Genomic DNA, 22971 nt, shown 5'->3' with positions numbered 1-22971 from the left:
CTATGACTGATAATAGCTAAAATTTACTTGAGCGCTTAATATTTACCAAGTATTGTTTCATTTAAACTCACAGCTACCCTAAGGGATAAATTCTGTCACTAACCCCACTTTATAGATAAGGAAACCAAGAACCAGAAAGGTGAGTGGTCTTACCCAAAGCATTACAGCTAATATGGGATGAGCTGGTCTTTGAACCTAGGCTGACCAACTCTGACTCTGCATGCTAAAAGAACTATTTGAGGTTTGTTTACCCAGACTTGAAGAAGTGTTTTAAGTGTGTTTCACACGTTTGCACTTTTAAAAACCATGCTTGAGCCCTAACAGCTGAATTTTGTTTTATTCTACCAGAAAAGAGCTAAAATCTTACCTACGAGTTCATTTAAAAAATAAAAAAAAAAGAATAGTTTTCAAAATATGAATAAAGCCTTATTTTTTTTATCAAGTACCTACTCTACCAAGTACTTTGCATAAGTAATCTCACTTATGTAAAACAAGCATCATCAACTCAACTTGGATAAAGCAAACAACTGGGAGTTGTTTGCTCAAGGTCACAAAGTCAGTAAGTTGGAAAACATTCAAACCTGGGTCCACCTAACTCCAAAGCCTAGATCCTTCTACTACATATTAAACAGTAAGTCCAAAGTACAAGCAATTTTAATCATAATGCTTTTATCCAAAAAATGGTTTCACTCTCTGTTATAGTTAACAGAAACAACAGTTTTGTTTAAAAATGGAAATAATATATACTTCATAAATAAATATTTCTCTTAAATCTAGTGTGCTGATTTTTACCCATGCATCTTTGTAAATACCTTTTATCTCCTATTAGCTTTTCTGAGTGTTTAAGCCTAAAATTTTTGTGATGAAAAATGTAAAGTTCACTAAAGCAAGCTGAGAGAAGACCATCATTCTATCATCTTTAAATTCTTACTTATGTTAAATTAGAGACATAAACCTATCAGACTACACAAAATATTGAATGATTCCAGAATAATCAAATTTGCTACATTTAACCTCTGCTTTTTTTTTTTTTTTAAGATTTTATTTATTTGACAGAGAGAGACACAGAGAGGGAACACAAGCAGGGGGAGTGGGAGAGGGAGAAGCAGGCTTCCCGCCAAGCAGGGAGCCCGATGCGGGGCTCGATCCCAGGACCCTGGGATCATGACCTGAGCTGAAGGCAAACGCTTAACGACTGAGCCACCCAGGCACCCCTTAACCTCTGCTTTTTAATGAACTATCTCCAAGCTTAAACTTTCAATATATCACACTCGAAGTACTGGTTAGATTGTCATTTGCTAAGAAACCACTGAAAGTGCTTAGTTTCACAGTTTCAATGTCTACGAAACTGTTGAGATTGAATTTTTTCAGCCAATGCAGTATCATTTCAACTACGTTTTGGTTCTTATCATATGCAAGTTACTGTTTTGGAACTCTGCGGGACATAATGATACAAAAGGAAGGCAGAATAGCTCACTTGTGAAGAGTTGATGCTCTGAAATCAGACAGGCCTGGTTTAAAATCTTAGCTCCATCATTTATTAGCTATGAGGCCTTAGGAAAGTTATTTAATTTAACCCTTCTAAGACTCAGTTTCCACATCTCTAAAATGGCTGAAGTAATAGTATCTACCTCAAAGGGTTTGGGGGAATATTAAGTAATAATAAAATATGTGCAGTACTGGCACAAAAGAAGCAAATATTAGGGCTGTTATTATTACTATTACGTCCTCAAGTAATTTACAATCTCATTGAAGAGCTCCTACGAACATGTACTCGTAGGTACTTCTCCTGGCTGAGGAACAAGTAAACTAAATCCCTCCCTTTTGTTTAATCCATAACTAGCAAAAAGGCAAATATGTGTATCATATGTAAAAAATATGATTTCAATTTCTCAAACTGTTAATACTCTCTTTTTTCATCAGCTCAAATATATATAAAATAACACTTCTATTCGAGATCTTTTATTGGGCTATCCAGAAGCATGGATAATACAGCTGGATCCTATTTGTCTGCTCTATATTAACAAGTTAAAGGAAAGGGATGGCAATCAAAGTTCAAGAAGTTTTATAGGGAATGTTTTCCCTTTGTCTTTGTTTTTAAATATTTGAAGTTCTGCTTTATCATACACAGTCATTTCATATTAAGATTATAAGGTAATAATTTAGAAGTTCTAAGATAATAAAGTTTCCACTTATATTTGAAAGTCTTTACCAGGAATACCTTATAGCACACCTTTCTGTATGCCAATATTAAGATTTTTTACCTGATAACAAAAGGATGAAACCACAAAATTATTAGTCAATCATGGGTCCATTACTTGTGTCCTGGACTCAAGCAAAGGCAAAAGGCAGATAAAGTTGAATTAGCAATTATAATCACACAAACAAGAGGCAATGCTACTGAATTTACGAGTTCTGAATCCTAAGTGTCCACTTCCTCTCCCTTCCTCTGTGGCTTTCTCTGGCTATTATATACTACTATATTTGGAGTTTCAATTATTCCCCTTTCGTTAACAGTGCACATGTTTAGAAGGTTTTGCCCAATGACTGAGGAGGCAGCAGCTTGCTGATGCTTTTTAACTGGTGCTGTAACTCCTTCCAGCTTTTCTGATGATGCCTTAAATCAGCATGAATAATATTTTAAATTAATCACTATGACTATAGTATTTGTGTCCTCTGGAAGTTAAATGTTACTGGAAGAGTGAAGTCCCTAATGCCCAATTTTAAAAGATCTGCAGTGCAGAGAATGACAGCCCTGGAATCTGGGGTTGGGAGGAGGGAGTGATGGAAAAACAGAGAAGATGGAGTTAGAAAGAAAACAAAAAGCTAAAAATGAAACCTTTACTGATTAATAATTTTACTTGTAGGTCAACCCCTAAAAGCAAACAATAAAAAGTGTTGATCTAAGGGGCCAATGATTAACAATTTTATGGGTTCAGTCCCATTAACTTTTGCAGAAGTTTATCATGTTGGCAAGTATAAACTTTATTCTTTAAATGAAGACATGCAAGTAGAATGGGTATTAAGCTTCCACAAATACAACAGAATTTGCTGAGAGGGCTGTGACTAGCTCCTGTGAGCATATTTCCATTGGTGTTCAAAGGGGAAAAGGGAAGGGGGTTATCAAGAGGCAAGATTCATCACAAGAGTAAACAGAAGGATCCTGTGATATGACTAGGAGGCAAACTGGAAGCTAGTCTAAATATACATCATAGACACTGAACTAATCTTGCTATTTATTAGAAAGGGAAGCAAGTACTGCATTCAGAAGAAAATGTATAGAGTTAGGTGTCCAAGCTGTGAGGGGAAATAGCCTGTAGCACTATCTTGGACAGTTCTTCACTGTAAATGAACCTCTGCTTCTTCATCTGAAAAATGGAAATTATTATACGTATCTCACAAATGTGTTATGAGACTCAAATAAGATAATGTATTTAATGCACCCAAGTATTGTACTACCTCTTAAAACAAATTAAAGAAATCATAGCTAAGATCTGGAAGGTGATATAATGGAAAGAGGCCAATGTTTGCAAGGAAAAGACTTGTCTATTAATCACATTTTACCATTTATTAGTTCTATAACCTTGGGAAAATTATTTAAATTCCCTGCACCTCAGTTTCCTCATCTGTATAAATGGGGACTATTTATACATTGCATTAAGTTGTTGTGAGCATAAAGTTATGTAAGTAATATGTCTGACAGCATCTGGTACGTTGTAATTGCTATTATTATTAGGAGAATGATTACTAATAATGAATGTCTGTAATCTAAGAGGAGGAAGTAATAATTTCCATGGAAACAGAATAAACACAAGGCACTATTTTTTTTTTCCTTTTCATGGCCATGTCTAAATCTTAAAATTGCTCAGAAGTCTTCATATTTAAGGTTGACAATCTGGTACATGAAATTCTCACTACTTTTGCCGAGACCTCACCAAATCAAATCTAGCACAAACTACAAAGGGTTAGGCTGTCCTCGTTCTCATAAATGTCAGCCAGCAACAGTAAAATAATAGATCTAATGTTTATGCAAATGTAAATGAGATTTTAAAAATTAACTCCAAAAAACTACACAAACATACTGTTTAGAGTTTTAAATCATACTATCTTTTGATGGTTGCTATATGTTTTCTCTTTTATTACATTCCTTTTACTTCTTTTGAGAAATCTCAAAGAAAAAAGCAATAATGGATAGGTGGGGAAAATATTAAAAAATCTAAACTCGTAATTGATATAATCTTGTAAGTAATTAGTCATAAGAAATCACCATAGAATGTCTTTAGTCTGTTCTCGGGAGGCATTTGGAAGTGTGTAATTAAAACACACTCGATTTGGGGGCGCCTGGGTGGCTCAGTCACTAAGTGTCTGCCTTCGGCTCAGGTCGTGATCCCAGGGTCCTGGGATCGAGCCCCGCATCGGGCTCCCTGCTCCGCGGGAAGCCTGCTTCTCCCTCTCCCACTCCACCTGCTTATGTTCCTGCTTTCGCTATCTCTCTCCCCGTCAAATAAATAAATAAAATCTTAAAAAAAAAATAAAAATAAAACACACTAGATTTTCATACAACTTTAATCCACTACATAAAGTACACCTATGGTAGCTGGACTGCCAGACTTTAATTAGGAGAGTAATAAAGGGTTATGGTTTTTGCTTATCTGAAAGATTTCTAAGAAAGGCTGAAAAGGAAATTTAACATTTACTACCTATCTCAGAGAAAAGAAACACAGTAAGTGCTATACACTACACACTATTTCCTCAGAGATCATATCCCCAGCAACTCAATCACCTATACCATAACTGTGGACTCTTAAGAAAGGGAAAAGACCTTGGGCTCCTAAAAGAGAGAACTCAAAATGAAGGTACTTAACTTATCCAAGATTCCTGACTGTCGGTTTTACCCTTACTTTATTTACAGCTTTAATCAACCTCAGCTCTTTTATTTTCTAGTTCACATAAGATTAGAGAAAGGAAGGATGAAATGAAAATAGTAGTAGTTAGGGATAGCCAAAATAATAGTACTATAAAGTTATACCCATTAGGTAAGGAAAAACAAAAAGGAATAATTATTAGAAGGCTGACTGGGGCTTTTCAGCAAAGGAGCACAAAAACTACATCAAAACTGATGCACCCAGATGATGCTTACATAGCAAGTGCTACTTGGGATAGAAGAGATACATATGATTAATTTTATTCCTATCTAAAAAAGAGAGTAAAATAAAAGATTTTACTCTTAAAGGCGGAAAGCTACAACAATCTTGAAAAACTATCAACTGTATCCCCAACGATGTTGGCTAATGAAACACAACCGGGTTTCAACCTTACCTCCTCAATAGTATTTATTAAAATAAATGTAGTGAAAATCCCATCTCTAATGCATTATAACAATTTCCCTATATCCAACTCAATATTTCCCCTTTTTTAAAGATTTATTTATTTATTTTAGAAAGACAGAGAGCATGAGCGGGAGAGGCAGAGGGAAAGGGAGAGAAAATTTCAAGCAGACTCTGCGCTGAGCACAGAGCCCGATACAGGGCTCCATCTCACAACCCCAAGATCACAACCTGAGCTGAAGCCAACTTGGACGCTCAACCAACTGTGCCACCCAGGCACCCCCAACTCAATACTTTCTTACATTAGTTTCCCTTCTCCTAACAATCAGCTGAACTTCTAATACTGAAATATGGTAATCTTGGGCAGTTAGATACAGCTAGCCAGCAAAATAAGAATTTTACAAACACTCACTGGGTGATAGCTCTTCGTAGGTGAACTTGTTCAGCTAATAATTCAGAGCAAGCGCTGGTATGCTTACCATATAAAATAGTTATTTAAAGATGCTTTAAATAACTAATCTTTGCTTAATACATGCACTGCAAATAAACTTGATCTTCCCAACTTTCTTTCTAAATATCAAAAAGTATATATCCTATAAAAAGACACTAAAAGACATATTTAAAAACATCACTTACCTCATCACTTTCAGGCTGTGAAAACACAATCGGCTGGCCTGTATCTGAAGTTTCCCTTATATTAAGATGTAAGGGAATGTCTCCTAAAAGAGCCCATCAGACATCCATTAATACTACAAAAGTTTATATAGGCATTTGGAATTTCACTATTTGAACTTTGGAAAAAAAACCCAAAATTTAAATTAAATTCATTAAACTCAACTTGAACTATGACTATCCCCAAGTTGCTAAATCTCTAAAAAAGGAATTTCAAATGAAAATTAGGGGCAACATATTCCATTTGAGGGTAGTTCAGGGATTGTATATGTATATATGAAAGCTATGTGGCAGCCAATCAAGGGATAAGGCCTCTGATTTATTCGTTGCTGGAGGTCTTCCAGCAAGAAATGGCTTGGAAGACATTTGTAAAATTATTTCTCCCTGTAATATCTGATATAGACACATCATACCAAACAATAAGAGGAAAATGAAGAGGAAAAGATGGGGAGACAAAGTCGTCCAAAAAAAGTATAACAAAATTACCTTTCTGATGTTGGCAGATGAGTGAGCTAAGAGAACTGCTGAAAAGTAAGGCAGATCTGTTATCTCCACTACCTGCCTCTTTATCCAATGGAAGTATTTTTCTTTTATCATGTATCAATCTATATAGCATTATATATAACTTGTGAACTTGATGAGATCTCAGGAAGTATATAAGAACCTCCACGATACAGACCTGAGGTTGAAAAGGTTGTGTGTCTTTCCTGAGGATATGTTACTATTAGGTGGTAGAATTTAGGGGGAAAATGCTCTGATCCATCATCCAATTGACTCCACAACCCCTTTACAAATGAAGCCTTTCAAAAGGTTTGGACTTAATACAGTAAATGGAGCCGTAAGTAGAAAAGCTGACTCGTCATGGTACTGAGCATTCTTAGAACCATTCCAAATCCATGCAAGGGTTATTGAAATGTATATGTGTGTGTGTGTGTGTGTGTGTGTGTGTGTGTGTGTGTGTTTATATAAATAAGTCAGTCAGCACCATGCCAGGCTAGGTAAATAAAGCAGAAGTATATGTTACAAAATTACAAATCTATTAGAAGTTATAAAGTACATAGAGGAACATATTTCATTCTCCTCTTGTCAGCAAATTTGGGAATCTTAATCAACTCTTTAAATCTTTCCTAAATGTTCAATAGCCAATGACAAAATACCTGAATATTTTAGTAGTCATTTAAAGATCAGCTTTTCAGTAAATCTGATGTCTAGTCTATAGATCAACTTAAGACTGTAAGAAACTGTCACAGGGGTAAGGGAAAATATGTTAAAGAAAAGTCTTAGAAACCCATAAAGCTTTTTCCTTGATTTATGCCATTATAGTAAGGAATCCTGAATGCTTTCATTTCTACTGCAGTAATGGAAGAAAAAAAAAAGCAAAACCTTCTCCTTTATATAGTCACCTATCAATATAGTTTCTGCCTTCTAGAAACTCATAATTCTATCTGTAAGCACAGAAGAGTTGATAAAGAAAGAGGAAAACTTTTTTAGAAAATAGGTGGCACACCATAGTGAGAGTGGTAACGGGCTAACAGCTGTATATCAGAGAAGGATAAAAAGGAGTAATGGTATGGAGAGTGGGTAAAGTGCAGCCTGGCCTTGAAAAGTATCTTTGAGGGGCACCTGGGTGGCTCAGTCATTAAAAACATCTGCCTTCGGCTCAGGTCATGGTCCTAGAGTCCTAGGATCGAGCCCCACATCAGCCTCCCTGCTCGGCCAGGAGCCTGCTTCTCCCTCTCCCGCTCCCCCTGCTTGTGTTCCCTCCCTCGCTGTCTTTCTCTCTGTCAAATAAATAAATAAAAATTAAAAAAAAAAAAAAGTATCTTTGAGGGACTAGGTCTGAAGGAAGCAAGGGCATATTTCAGAGACATAATGACTATGCATAATCTGTCCTTGTAGGTAATATGGGGCAAGTTCTGAGAGCTATTTTACCAAATAATTTTTTAAGTATAGCCCAATGGATGAAAATAAATTAAGAGGCAGCCAGGGAGTCAGTAAAGGACATATAGGGTTCCTGGGGAGTTCAACCAGCTAGCCAGGAGGCCATAACTGGGAGAGCTCTTACCCTGATTTCAGTTCCTCCTTCCTGACTCCAACCTCTTTGTTAATGGAGGCCCTGTTCCAGATCATGGGAGGTCTCACTGGGCCCCATGACTACATTAAAAGGAAGAGATGTGCCCTGAGTTGGAACTCTGAATTATTTTTCCCAGAACACTGTTAGATACAACAATCTATAAGCACTATCCATTTTTTTTTTTTTTTTGTGATCAGTAATCAGTGTTTCTGACACATTTTTAGGGTAACTAAACATTTCTGAGCTGTTGAGTAAAATGTAACTTCCATATGTGAGATTGTTTCCTATGAGATATATTTCAAATTCAAAATAAGTGATTTACAATATCATACCACCCATTTATAAATCAGGGAATTATAATATTGTCAGCATAATTCAATAATGCCATTATAATTACACATTTACTTTATTATATAAGTGAATGTCAATCTGTTGTTATTATGCAGATTTGGGAAACTGAACTTTCTAGGTTAGTTAAATAAGAAACAGTTGCAGAATATAATTAGTGGCTATAATTATAGCAATGTATCAAAATATATCATTAGTACTCACCTGGTACTGCGGTGGCTGCTACAGTGCAAATGCATAATAACAATAACGCATTTAACATCAACTTTTAGAAATTTAATCATGATAAAGAATGTTTTGAAATTCCTTGATCTCTAAGGGATCTTAATTGTTAACTACCTAAAACTAATAATTCACTCTATTCCTCCCTTATTCAGCATCTAACATCTGCCTTTGCCCAGAACAGAAACTCATTCAAAAGGAAAATATCAACACATTTCCTAAAATGTCCATTAAGTTGCCTGTGGATTTTTCAAAAATTATGTTTTATCTAAAATCTGTGTTTTGTTCACTTAACACATTATTTACTTCTCATAACACTAATTAATCCTTCAATTCAGTAACGTGAACAGTGTATACAATGTGCACTTCAGGTGCCATATCTCAGAGACATGGCAAAAACATATAAAAAGATTACAGAAAACAGAAAATATTATCTTTCTAGAGCAAAAGGACTGATAAATTGAGAACTTATCAGGAAGGCATTTTTTTCATATGCACCAAGAACTGACACTTCCAAAGGTTGCTACAACACACTACCCAGGTGTTTTCACATACCTGTTTATACTGAGAGATGTGTCCCCTTAGCAAACAAACTGGTGACCATTATTTAAAATAAGGACTTCAAATTACAGTACTCAGACCATGAAACTCTTCTCAAATTCAAGTTACAGGCAGTTTTTACCCGCAGCAAAAGTTATAATCGGCAGAACAAACCTCCTCTTCAAAAAGCCTTCCACTAATGAAGTATTATAAAAAGCAAAGGAAGGTTAACACATACAACTCCCTACTATCTTAATTTAAAGCACAAAACCGAAGACAATTCATCACTTTCTGAGACACTCTTCATCACCACACCTTATCCTCACCTTCCCTTCTGCCATTTTCTCTGCAAAAGAATATCCTATGATCTTACCTAGAACATCAAGATCAAGGGTCCGTGCTAGTCTTCTTGCACCATCAGCACCAAAAATGTGAGTTCTATGTTTACATTTTGGACACTGGAAAACACTCATATTTTGGACAAGGCCCAGGACCTAGAATAACAAAAACCATTAAAATTAAAACAAAATTAAACCAAATCTCAATCCATTATTTCAACAAGTTTTTACTCAGTGCCCACTGGGTTCTAGTGATACAGCGATGAATAAGTTATGGTCTCTGCTTTAAAGGGAACTCACAAGCTAGTGGGAGAGCAAAACACATAAAATTAACTTTAATAATGTGATAAATGCTAAAGATAAAGAAATGACCGGGATAAAAAAATTCTGTCTGGGAAGACTAAGAGGTATCTCTGAGCTGCCCACATTACCCAAAATTGTTTCTTCCAGTTGAGGGTAAGAAGGGTTGAGGCCTACAGGAGAAATTCTAGGAAGAAAGAGGAACCCAAGCCAAGATAGTGAAATACTGCACATGGCCTTTTTGGGCTGCACGCCAATGGAGGGCAAAGGCAGAAGCTGGTTTGATAAGGGAGGTCAGAGTCTGATGGCAAGGTGCTAAATGCCACTGATGACTTTCTTCTTGTGACAACAGAAAACCACAAAAGATTTTTAAAGTTGAAAAGATGGTCCCAAGAGGTAATGTTACACAATCAGATCTGTGTTTTAGAAATTTAGCTCTGATAGCAATACAGAAAAAATAAGCAGAAAGAAACACAGGAAAATAAATGGAAAAGAGGCTATTGTGAACGAAGCCTCATAGTAAATGACAGCTAACAAATACTGAGTGCTTATTATATACCAGGCACTGGGGTAAGTGTTTTAGATGAACTATCTTATTTACTCCTATCAAAAACTTTACGAGATGGGTATTTTATATCCCCGTTCCATAGCTGAGAAAAAGAACACAGCCAGCAAAAGACGAAAACTCAGCTCTTACCAGAATGTTATCATTTCAAACAAAAATTTAAAGTCTTATAGAAAGTGTCCATCTCTGAGTTTCCCCAGCTTCTGGCACAAAATAGATACTTTATAAACATGTGCTGAATAAATAGACAGGCTCTGCAAATATAATCCTTATTCATGTTTCTTTTAATCCCATTTTCTTATTAGTGAAAAGCAGTGCATCTCTTCTAGAATAAAAATAAGGAACACAATTATCAAAGGCTTAGAGGTAACATGTCTATATCATCCTATCAACTCTACCAAAAAGATCATCATTATAGGAGATATCTCTAATAGAATATTTGCATTTTAAATGAAGAATAGCACTGACAAGCCACAATGAACCATATAGACAAGAAGGTGATGAAATTTCTTATTCTTTCTGAAAAGAGAAACAGAACAGACTAAAGTTTCCCAGAACATATGCAAATGAAGACAAATTGTGAGGGACATAAATTTGTAGCTAAGCATTTTCCAAGCATTTAATATATGCTCTTTTGTTGATGCAAAGGATTATAAAAAATAAATCATATTGTACTTTGGTAATTCAATACCATCTCCACAAAGCCAGAAGAAAACACAGCTAAAGATCACACACCTTATTTGTTTATTCAGTATGCCTGTATCACTAAAGAATGAATGGGTCAACCAGGAAATTAAAGAATTTAAAAAATTCATGGAAACAAATGAAAATGAAAACACAACTGTTCAAAATCTTTGGGATGCCGTATGTCTATATCACACACCCATTGCTTGAGCAGTTTTACTGCCATTTACGTTAAATGTGATATATTCCCTCACTATAGAGCTTTCAACTTAAGCATAAAAATATCACTCAAGAAATGGGAAAAGGAAAAACACTTAAATATTGTGAAAATCTAGGTGAGGGTATATTCCAATCCAGAGAGAACAGGAAAAGCATCCTTACTCCAGAATCTCTTGGACTCCCCAAGACATAGGAAGGTATAGAGTATGTAATCACTTACATGATTAACTTATTATCAATATCTTATTTTTGTTCTCCAAGGCCTATATAAATGTCTCAGACATGTTCTCTATATAGACTACAAAATGTCATAAACATAAAACCGTAAGCAAACTCAATATTTAATGAGCGCCTATTATATGCCTGTAACTGAGCTAAACAAAAGGAGTAGCATACAGTGGTAAGCAAAAGAGACTTGATCCTTGCCCTCCTGGAGATTGCATGCTAATTAGAGAAACAGATGGAACAATTAATAGTACAAAAATCTACTTTAAAGATGGAAGAGCTTCTCTGGAAGCAAAACACAGAGGATTATGAGTGTAGAACAGAGAGAACTACATCTACCCTGGGAGTCACAGAGGAGTTCCTTGAGGAAATATGTGACCTAAAAGTTAAAGAATAAGCAAGTAAAAACAAGGAAAGGAGGGAAAACTCTCAAGGAAGAAGTAGGGAGCACAAGTCTCCTTCAAGGAATTGAAAGGCCAGCATGGCTGAGGTATGGTGTGAGTGGTGTGAGACTTTTCTAGCAGGACACAAAGCACTAAACATAAATAAAAAAGTATTTTGTTAAACTGACTACATTAAAGTTAATAACGTAATTGGAAGACACAATTAAGAGAGTGAAAAGGCAAGCTATAAAGCAGGAGATGGGATTTATAATACACATCCATAACAAAGGGCTTTTATCTGGAATATATAAAGAACTCTACAAACTAACAAAAGAACATCAGAAATTTAAAAATGGGCAAGACTTAACAGGCACTCCTTAAAAGAGGGTATCAAAGACCAACAAACTTGAGAAAAGTTTTCAACTTCACTAATCATCAGAGAAATGCAAATTAGAACCACAATGAGATACCACACATTTATGCCTAAGATCTGATTAGAACAGATAAATGTCTATACGACGATGACAAAAACAACAACAAATACCAAATCTTGGTGAGGACACAGAGCAAGTAAAACTCACAGTTTCAGCTGAGTGTAAACTGGTACAACCATTTTGGAAAACTGGAAAATTTTTTATTTAAATTCAATTTAATTAACATATACTGTATTATTAGTTTCAGAGGTAGAATTTAGCGATTCATCAGTTGTAACACTCAGTGCTCATTACTTCTTCAAGTGCCCTCCTTAATGTCCATCACCCAGTTACCCCATCCCCCCTACCCCCTCCCCTCCAGCAACCCTGAGTTTGTTTCCTATAGTTAAGTCTCTCATGGTTTGTCTCCCTCTCTGATTTCATCATTTTACTTTTTCCTCTCTTCCCCTATGATCTGTTTTATTTCTTAAATTCCACATGAGTGAGATCATATGATAATTGTCTTTCTCTGACTGACTTATTTTGCTTAGTATAATAGCCTCTAGTTCCATCCATATCATTGCAAGTCACCAGTCACTTTTATTTTAGCAAGTGTGGTGAGCGTGTAGTGGTATCTCATTGTGCTGGACTATTCAAATCGTTAATCTGTTTATCCTGGGAACTATATTTCCTAGACTCTTCCTTCCTTTATGGCTCCTCATTAAAGTTCCCTAAAAGTAAAGTGACATGAGTTTCGGGAGGTGGAAGTGAAGCCATAGGCATTACTCTCTATAGTTTCCTTTGGTTAGAGGTAGGGAAAGAAATTTGCAGGAGTGCAGGTGTATTCTAGTTTGTCCTCCTTCTTCCTGACACTGGGCCCATCCTCTGTATTGTGGCTTTAATTTGCATTGCCATAATTACTTATTAAAGTTAAGGTCATCTGTTGGGTGCCTGGGTGGCTCAGTTGGTTAAGCGACTGCCTTCGGCTTGGGTCATGATCCCAGAGTCCCAGGATCAAGTCCCACGTCAGGCTCCCGGCTCAGCGGGGAGTTTGCTTCTCCCTCTGACCCTACCCCCCCTCTTGGGCTCTCTCTCTCACTCTCTCTCTCTCTCAAATAAATAAAATCTTTTAAAAAAATAAAGTTAAGGTCATCTGTTTTTTTTCTACATTTTAAAATATGGCTACTAAAACTTCTTAAATCACATTTGTGACTTGCATTACATTTCTATTGGACAGCACTGTTGTAGACAACTGAAGAGTGACCATAGAACTGACTTTGGTAGTTCTCCTATTTAATGTTGTTTCAAGGTCCTAAAGACGCACAAGAACATTTATGAGGGCCAGTGATTTAGGAGTATTTTTAAAAATTGAAGAAACATGAAACACTTACCTTCAAGACTATATAGGAAAGATAAACTGTCAAGTTTCTTTGCTTTTAACTGAAATTACATCAACTGAGTGTGATAACACACAGATTAGAAAGAGAAAACAAATTACTTATTAAGATATGCAGAGTATGTGGCAGACTTTTTCAAACCACAGGGTTAGCTGGAAGAAAATTCAGAAGAGAACCTTGAGTATTAAAAAGATCAGAAAACACTATTCTAGTTTTTAAGAGTAGTGTTCTATAATCAATGAGTTTTGAATAGGAGCAGTTAATATAATAAGAAAGAACACTAGAATATCCATGTGACAATTTTATTCATAAAAATTCTCTTAAATAGGAAAGAGTTCATGTCCACGTGACCATCTCCTACTGTCCCCCCCAAATGCCTTATATTGTGTGAATACTTTATGTGTTGTTAAGCTGTTTATTATAGAGCTATTTTGTATATCTTTGACAGCAGAAACATTAGAAAACAGATGGTTTGCCAGAGCTTAATTTACATAATACCACTGAGATGCAGCTGTAGGCATGCTCAATCATTTTTTAATGTCTCATCAAAATATAAGATCCTTTTTTGTGTCAACTAGACTCAAATAAAAAAAATTTTAAGAGGAAAAAGTGTATAAGATCCTTATCTCTTTTTACCTCAGCTAATTTTACTGAAAGAAAGTAAATGCTACATGTTTGCTTAACATCAGCCACCACAAACATTTTACGTGTTATTTTTACATTATTCCAATCCATCATTGGCTCAGAAGGGTACTTCTTTTATTAACTTTAAAAATATTGACTCTCTTGAAATATCAACGTTGCTCTGAAATATTGGATTTTTGTGTCTAACTGAATTGAATTAAGCAAGCTGAAAAGGCCCCAATTTTAATTTCTTCTTGGCATTTTAAATCCAGATACAGGTAAATAACAAGTAAGATTTTTCAGGCTACTATATAATCCAATTTCTCAAGGTTACAATCAGGTTAAATTCTTGTTGGCTGGAATTTGTCACAAGGATTAAAAACTATGATTTAAGAAAAAATGAGGAGAAATTGACTGTTAAATAGAGACTGAATAATAATAACTGAAATAGATTAGATTCTTAAGTGCTATTCAGTTCTCCATTAGCCTTGAACCAGTTTTTAGTATATTCCTTGAAGCAAGTGTACAAATATTATAATTTTTTTAAAGATTTATTTTCATTTATTTTAGAGAGAGAGAGTGAGCATGAGTGAGCACACCAGGGAGGGGCAGAGGGAGAGGGAGAGAAAAGTCCCAAGCAGACTCCACACTTGGAGTCTGAGGTGAGGCTCCATCCCATGACCCTGAGATCACCACCTGAGCCGAAATCAAGAGTCGAATGTTTAACTGACCGGGCCACCCAGGTGCCCCCAAATATTATAATTTTTAAAAATGAGATGGGTGTTTCTGTTTTCTCTTTCAGAAGAAGTAGTCTGGCGTGGAAAGAACAATGAATAAGGAAACTTGCATTCATGTTCCTCTCAGGGACCAACTAAACAGCTGTGGGTCCATGAGGTACAATTCAACTTCTTTATGTCTTAAATCCCAAAATGAGGGTTTACAACAAAAGATGATCTCTATAATAATGACCCCTAAAATCTACCACTAAAACAATAACATTCAGAGCCACCCTTATAGTACCATGTGCTAAGGTCTATGCTAAGTACTGTACATATATAATCTCATTTAACTGCCATAATGACTTATGAGATGGGTCACAAAACACTGAAGCTATATTATTTGCTCAAGAGCACACAGTTAGTAAATAACATAGCCAAAATTCAAGACCAGCTGGGTCACTGCTTTGTATGTGGAAGTCACCAAACAAGATGACAAGTAAATGGACTGGAGGATTTTGTTCATGGAACTAGGTGGCCTGAAACAATGATGAGTCAATACAGTTTAGTAGGGCGATTTAGCATAGTAATTAAGAGCACAGTTATAAAGGAAGGCCTAATTTGAAACCTCTTCACACTAATTGCTGCAATCAAGGAGGCTTTAGACTTCACTTCCTTCCCCTGGTCATGGAACTCCCCTTCCCTAAAACACCCTCATTATACCTCTCTTGACTATCACCTGAGCCTATAGCCCTTTAACTCCTCCCCATTTTTCAATCCACCCATTTCCTGTCTCACTTGCCCACCTAGACAATCAGAACCCCAATGGTAAGCAAATTTAATGGAGACTCCTCTCGTTCCCTGAAAATTCTCTCCTTGTGGTATTCTACCATGTCCACATTACTAAATTCTGGATTACTCAGTTTTGGATAATCCACAGAAACAGCAATTAAAAATGTGGGCTCTAGAAAGCAGACTGCTTGAGATAGGAGCCCAGATGCCCACTAAACAGATAGATAACCTTATGTGAGTTATTTAATATTCTGTACTACAGTTTCCTCAACTACAAAATGACAGAAATAATGTTATCTATCTCACAGGGTTGTTGTGAGGGTTATATTACTTTAATTCATGTAAATCACATAGAACAGCATTCTAGTTAAAAACATTCATGGATTTCTGAGAGATCCTAAGGAAAGACACAAATGAGCATACAACTTTGGTCTCTGAGATGTAATTATGGCCAAGATACAGAATACTATCCAGTTTTATAAAGGTTATCAATAAAGAAAAGTCACTTTTCTAAAAGTGGAAAAATTAACCAATTGTGAAGAAGTAAGCCACATGTGATGTCATGTGCAAACTAATTAATGTGTTCCTAGAAAGAATTCAAGCAGGACTTTGTTAAGGCCTCTCCAGCCAATAATGAAAGATTCTTCAAATACATTAAATGTATAAAACTTCCCAGAGAACCAAATGAAACCAGTTGACAATCACAGAGGAAAAACTATGCTCAAGGAGGAAAGGAGATAATAAATGTCACTTGCCTTGATTTTCACATAAGATTACCTATCTCTAAATTGTTTTTTAAGGCAGGTCAGCTTGAGATATTAAATACAATAGGACAGGGGATGCCTGGGTGGCTCAGTCAGTTAAGCATCTGCCTTCAGCTCAGGTCATGATGCTGGGGTCCTGGGATCAAGCCCCACTTCAGGCTCCCTGCTAAGCAGGGAGCCTGCTTCTCCCTCTCCCCCTGCTTGTGCTTGTGCTTGTGCTCTCTCTGTCAAATGAATGAATGAATGAATGAATGAATATGACTTTTGTGGTCTAGCAAACTAGACAGATGCTAAAAAAGCTCTAAGGCAGGTATCATGAATACTTGAGTTTTGAAGATATTCAAGGGTGAAGGTGTAGAACTCCAGGTCCAAATGATCAACCTAACTACCATAAATGGCTACTCTCCCAGAAAAATAATAAACCACAACTCTGATCCTCATTGCTAAGAACAACGTGTAGGGTCTGTGACAATGAAAATGAAAAGCAACAGAAAATGGAAAGAAAACACTGATTAAGAATCATCTATTTTAGGTTCTAAGATAACCTTATTTTTCTTAGATGAAAATATAATCATTAACCCTTATAAATAAATATTTAAAAGTTCCACACCACAGTAGTATTTTCTTCTTTGATTTTTTTGTTTGTTTTTAACCAGCAGGAAAAGTAAACCACAGGAAAAGCAAAATTCCTATCTCCCTTTTTAAAATAAATAACTATTGGGGCGCCTGGGTGGCTCAGTCGTTAAGCATCCGCCTTCGGCTCAGGTCATGATCCCAGGGTCCTGGGATCAAGCCCCGCATCGGGCTCCTGGGAAGCCTGCTTCTCCCTCCCCCACTCCCCCTGCTTGTGTTCCCTCTCCTGCTGTGTCTCTCTCTGTCAAATAAATAAATAAAATCTTTAAAAAAATAAAATAAAATAAAATAAATAACTATTTGCAAGGCTGAAATAGTTATAGAATTTTCAGAATTATTTACAACAATGCTGTTACTCAGTGACTAGCATTAGGCTTTAATCTATACTTTGTTTCCAGGTCAACTGTAGCAGACAAGTAGCTGTTGACCTAAGTCCGTGGTCTCATCTTCCTCGCACATAGCTAACCTACATTTCTTGGGCTCCTTGAGAAATGTGACAAGTGACCACATGACTGAGTTTTAGTGAAGTGTGAATAGATATGTATGTATGTCTTGTCCATAAAAATCTCCACGTGCATGCCTCTGTGCTGCCTTTCCCTTCTGGCTGGCTCAAACGAGGATGGCCCCAAAGGTGGGTTTAGAACTCACATTTGAACATGGCAGAGGCTACAGTGGCCTAAATAACTTCCTTGAAGAAGACCACCCTGCTCACCTGTTCATCTATGAGTACTGTTACATGAGCAAGAAATAAATTGCTATTGTATTTGCATCATTATATATTTTGAGGTTTATTTGTGACAGCAATGAACTGTATTAAATAATGCAAATTTAAAAAAAAATTTTTAAATAATGCAATTTTAAAATAATTTTAGATTCTATATAACTTTAGCAATTTAATCTATATGAAGAGAATGGTTTAGGCTCAAGTGAAGTACTCAAGGAATAAGGAAATCTCAAAGACACCATTCATCTAAATTTTTAACAATTTCTTGTTAAAATTCTTATTAGCAAATAAGGGACTAGTCAAAATATGTAGGCCAAAACATAAATATCTATAAGTTACAAATTTATGTTTCATGATAACATTCTAAAAGTAATTATAATAAGCAACATTAATTACATTGACATTATTGGTTGGTCAGCTTGTGCCAAACACTGTACTAAGCCCTTTGTGGGCATTATCTCATTTATTTCTCACCTCAAACTTCTGAGGGAAACAGTACTATAATTCCCACATTATGAATTAAGTAACTTGCTTAGGTCATACAGCTACAAAGTAACAGAGCTAGGATTTGAACTCTAGCATTCAGACTCCTGAGCTCATTCTCTTCACCACTATGTAAAAATGCCTCTGCAAGTAGCATCCTGTTGCCTAAGAAATTATTATAAAATTTCTAAAGTAATTTAATTTGCAACCATAAAAGAGGTTATATACATATTAAAGAATATAGCTCTCTCAGTGTTAAAAAAAATCAATCTGTGTGTAAGAGGCTACAAATATACAGATTAATAAATCTGTTTCTGTGAGGAGAAGGGATGGTCACATACATCATGTGATGTGAATAGTACTAAAAAGGCCAACACCAAATCATTTTCTCTACCAGTCTCTTCCTTGCCAAACAGTTTTAAATCACAACCCTCATAGAGAATAAGGGCAGGGATTTGTGACTGAGAATCTAACCTCTTATTTCTACCTCACTGTCATCCTGAGCAAAAAAAAACTAGCTGCTGGTAGATTTATTAATGGCAGCCTAACTCTCAAAATCCCTTAGATTTCTGCCATTTTTTTTTCTAACCACCATACCCTATGTAATCAATTGCCAAGCCTGTCAATTCTTCCTTCAAAATGTCAACTACATTTATTCCCCTTCCCATTTTCAATGCTGTTATTCTAGATCAGACCCTTACTCCCTATCACCTATACCAGTGTTCTTCCAAATTCTTAAAAAAATCTTACCATAAGAGAAATATTTTAAATCTTGATTCAATATAAATGCACACTTATATGTATATATAACTGAGACCAAATCTTTATGAAATAACACTTTGTCTTCCTAAGAGCAATTTACCCTGATTTGTTTAAAACCTTTGGTTTTGGGGTGCCTGGGTGGCTCAGTCAGTTAAGCATCTGCCTTTGGCTCAGGTCATGATCCCTGGGTCCTGGGATCAAGTTCCACATCGGGCTCCTCGCTCCGCAGGGAGCCTGCTTCTCCCTCTGCCTCTGCCTCTCTCTCTCTCTCTGTGTCATAAATCAGTCAATCAAATAAATAAATAATCTTTAAAAAAAAAGAATTATAAGACCTTTGGTTTCATCTCTCAGTGTACTGGTTTCATGACTCATTGGTGAGTCACAACCTGCAGTGTGAGTTAACTCTGACCACTGCAAATGCTTCCTTAATGCTTTCATTCTCCTGGCTCCTGTCCTTTCTATTCATTTCCACCAAGTTAAATATTTTTAAAGCTCCATTCTAGTAAGTCTATTTCCCAACCAACATTATTTATGGACTCCTCTAAAAATATCAAGAAGTGAGATTGGGTGGCTCAGTCGGCTAAGCGTCTGCCTTTGGCTCAGGTCGTGATCCTGGGGTCCTGGGATCGAGTCCCACATCGGGCTTCCTGCTCAGCTGAGAGTCTGCTTCTCCCTCTGCCTGCCGCTCCCCCCTGCTTGTGCACTCTCTCTGTCAAATAAATAAAATCTTTAAAACAAACAAACAAACAAAAATCTCAAGAAGCAAGTCCAAATCCTTAGCTCTACCAAACCTGGGCCTAGGAGAGACACACTGAAACATATTACTTCAACTGTAGAAAAACTGAACAACTCTGAACACAACTTGTGATCTCCTGATTCTTTTCAGACTAAATTCTGTCCCCACTCCAGTCCCCTGATATGCCTATGAAAATCCTACTCCACTCATTCATTCTGTGTATGTTTAGTGAGCAGCTATATGTTCTTGGCACAGAGGGAGGTAAGGGGTCCCTTCACTCAGAGCTTACAGCATGGTACTACAAATGTAAAAATACTGACAAATATGAAAACAGTTACAAAAGGGTAATAGCGTGTTACTAGATCACGCATTAAAACGAGTTCACCTGGTTAACAGGGACAGGACAGTCTCCCAGAGAAAGAACCATTTAATCTAAGTATCAAAGGATAAAAAGGAGCTACCAAGTGAAAAATGAGGGTAAAGGGATCTCATATGGAGAAACAGCATGCTCAAGCCATGAAGAAAGAAACTTTGTGGGAATCTAAAAGAAGTAGAAGATGACCAGTTTCACTGTGGCAGAGAGAATGCAAGGAAGAGTGGTGGCCTGTGAACTGGGGATAAAGACAATAGCAGACTGTGGCTGGCATTCTATACTGGGTCAAATGTACACATAATAAGTATTTATCATATGCCTGCTATACACCAGAGAACTGAGCATTTAAGAATATTTAAGGCATGTTTTGTTGCCCGCCAGGAACTCACTGCTTCTGCGGAGACTGACAGGTAAACTGCAGTGGGATAAGAGCCAAACCAGATACATGTTCAAGTAGTTCAGAGAAAGATTAACCTTTTCTGGGAGTTTGATAAAAGCTTCCTAGAGAAAGTAATGTCTGAGCAGGGATTTGAAACGTGAATCTGAGTTCCCAAGCTAACAATGGCTTATCAGGATATGCAAAATACAGGGACATGAAAACAATCATGACTTTTCCACAAAAGCCCTACTTTAATAGCCCAAAGAAGAAAGTGTTCTCGTGGGGCGCCTGGGTGGCTCAGTCGTTAAGCGTCTGCCTTAGGCTCAGGTCATGATCCCAGGATCCTGGGATCAAGCCCCGCATCGGGCTCCCTGCTCAGCGGGAAGCCTGCTTCCCCCTCTCCCACTCCCCCTCTCCCACTCCCCCTCTCTCACTCCCCCTACTTGTGTTCCCTCTCTCGCTGTCTCTCTCTCTGTCAAATAAATAAATAAAAGCTTAAAAAAAAAAGAAAGTGTTCTCGGGTTCTTCAGAATTCAGGGCCCCTTCACCCATAATGGAGCTAGTCTACTGGCTGATAAGGTACTTGGCAAAAAAAAGCTTCATTCTTCTTTTTTTTTTTTTTCTAATCAACAAGGGAACTTATCACAGCACTTTGCCTATAGAAGGCACTCAATAGGTATAAATATATATTTGTAAAATAAACTACTTATTGAATTAAAATTAACTAAAGGATCCCTAGGTACAGAAGGAATAAGAGAAGAAATATACTTTAATATATTTTTCAGGAGCTGGGAAGGAGACTGCCCAAGAAGTCAGGGCTGGAGAGTGAAATCCCTGTAACTCTAAAAGTTCAAATGGTAGAAGGGCTCCAAATTGAGGTGCCTGGGCCTCCACTGTAGGAGAAGCAATAAAAATGGGTAAAAATGACACAAGGCAAGAAGTACCCACCCTTCAAAATGTGTAAGATTGAAAAAAACTTATTATTTAAAAAAACAATCTACAAACACTGAGATAAGGATTTGGCAGAGCTGGTATGATTTCAGGCAGAGAACAAAGAATTTCATAGTTCATCTCTTCTTCTCCTTCCCCTATCCAAGCCTTGAGGGATTTTTTTAAAAAAAGATTTTATTTATTTGAGAGAGAGAGTGAGTGAGAGAGAGAGAACGAGCACATGAGTGAGGGGAGGGGCAGAGGGAGAAGCAGACTCCCTGCTGAGAAGGGAGCCCTATGTGGGGCTCGGTCCCAGGACCCTGGGATCATGACCTCTGCGCTAAAGGCAGATGCTTAACCGACTGAGCCACCCCGGCACCCCGAGCCTTGAGTTTTAAGAAACCATTTAAATTAACTTCAAAATGTTCTTGCAGACATTACTAAACTCTGTCCATACCAATGAATTCCAATGACATCACCGTTTCCATGGTAACTAATGCACTTAAAAGGGGAAAAAACAGAAAGCAAGACTAAAAACCAGGAAAAAAATGAAGTGGTATAAACAAAGCATAATATTACTCCTTTGCATTTATGGAACACTTTCTGATTTCAAATGCTTTGCCATTACTTAGACTCCAAGGCTCTTAAATGCCAGAAAGATCTCAGAAGTCATCAAATCCACATCCCACTCATAGCCAGGATTCCCTTTACAATGTAGCTGCACCATGGTTGTCCAATTGTTTACAGAGCTCATTGCTGAAAAGTTCTCTCATTCACCTGCAAAGATTACTGAGCACCTATCTTGTTCTGCAGGTTAAGAGATGATTAAGATATTCTACTTTCTTTTAAAATTTTTGCTGTTTAGAGAGCAAATAATTGAAACATAGGGGTGAAAAAAAGAGGGTTATAATAAAGATATAGGACAATGTCAAAGAGCCAACTTGGAAGGATTATACATTTCCAATGACTTTTACTTCTATTCCACTTCAGCCCCACACACCCATGACCATCCACAACCTGGGCCTTGTCATGACCCAGAACCATTCCAACTCTGCCAACTTAAACTCCAACATTAACTTTCTGATCACAAACAGCTCTTTCATTCCCTAATTAATACTGCACTAGTCCTCTGAGCTTTATGCAGCCCAAGATCCTTCACTTGAAATATTTCCTCACTGTATTTCCTTGCTGATATCTTCAACTTTTATTTTCAGTGACACCCACTTAGCAACAGCCTAACCTGGACTTAATGACCACCCGTCTTCCCCATTGTTAAGTTCCATAGGAGTCTCTGTCCCACCCTTTGTCCCTTTATCCTTGAGTGTAGAGAAAAATCTGTCACAACAAT

General features: G+C 36.8%; 1 protein-coding gene across 6 annotated transcripts in view; it reads right to left on the bottom strand.

Annotated features, from left to right (window-relative positions):
- Positions 1-22971, bottom strand: part of NUBPL (nucleotide binding protein like) — a 275956-nt gene that overhangs the window by 64023 nt on the left and 188962 nt on the right. For all 6 annotated transcript variants that reach the window (XM_032404898.1, XM_032404897.1, XM_032404902.1 and 3 more), the window contains exons 9-10: positions 9557-9677; positions 5964-6046 (exon numbers count right to left, since the gene is read on the bottom strand). In XM_032404898.1, coding sequence (XP_032260789.1) covers positions 5964-6046; positions 9557-9677 — 204 coding nt within the window. The remainder of the gene's footprint in view (positions 1-5963; positions 6047-9556; positions 9678-22971) is intronic.

Source organism: Phoca vitulina, unplaced genomic scaffold (assembly GCF_004348235.1).
Source record: "Phoca vitulina isolate PV1807 unplaced genomic scaffold, GSC_HSeal_1.0 scaffold7, whole genome shotgun sequence".
Taxonomy (NCBI): Eukaryota; Metazoa; Chordata; class Mammalia; order Carnivora; family Phocidae; genus Phoca; species Phoca vitulina.
The sequence above is the reverse complement of the archived record's forward strand: the minus strand, read 5'-3'. Positions and strand labels throughout refer to the sequence as shown.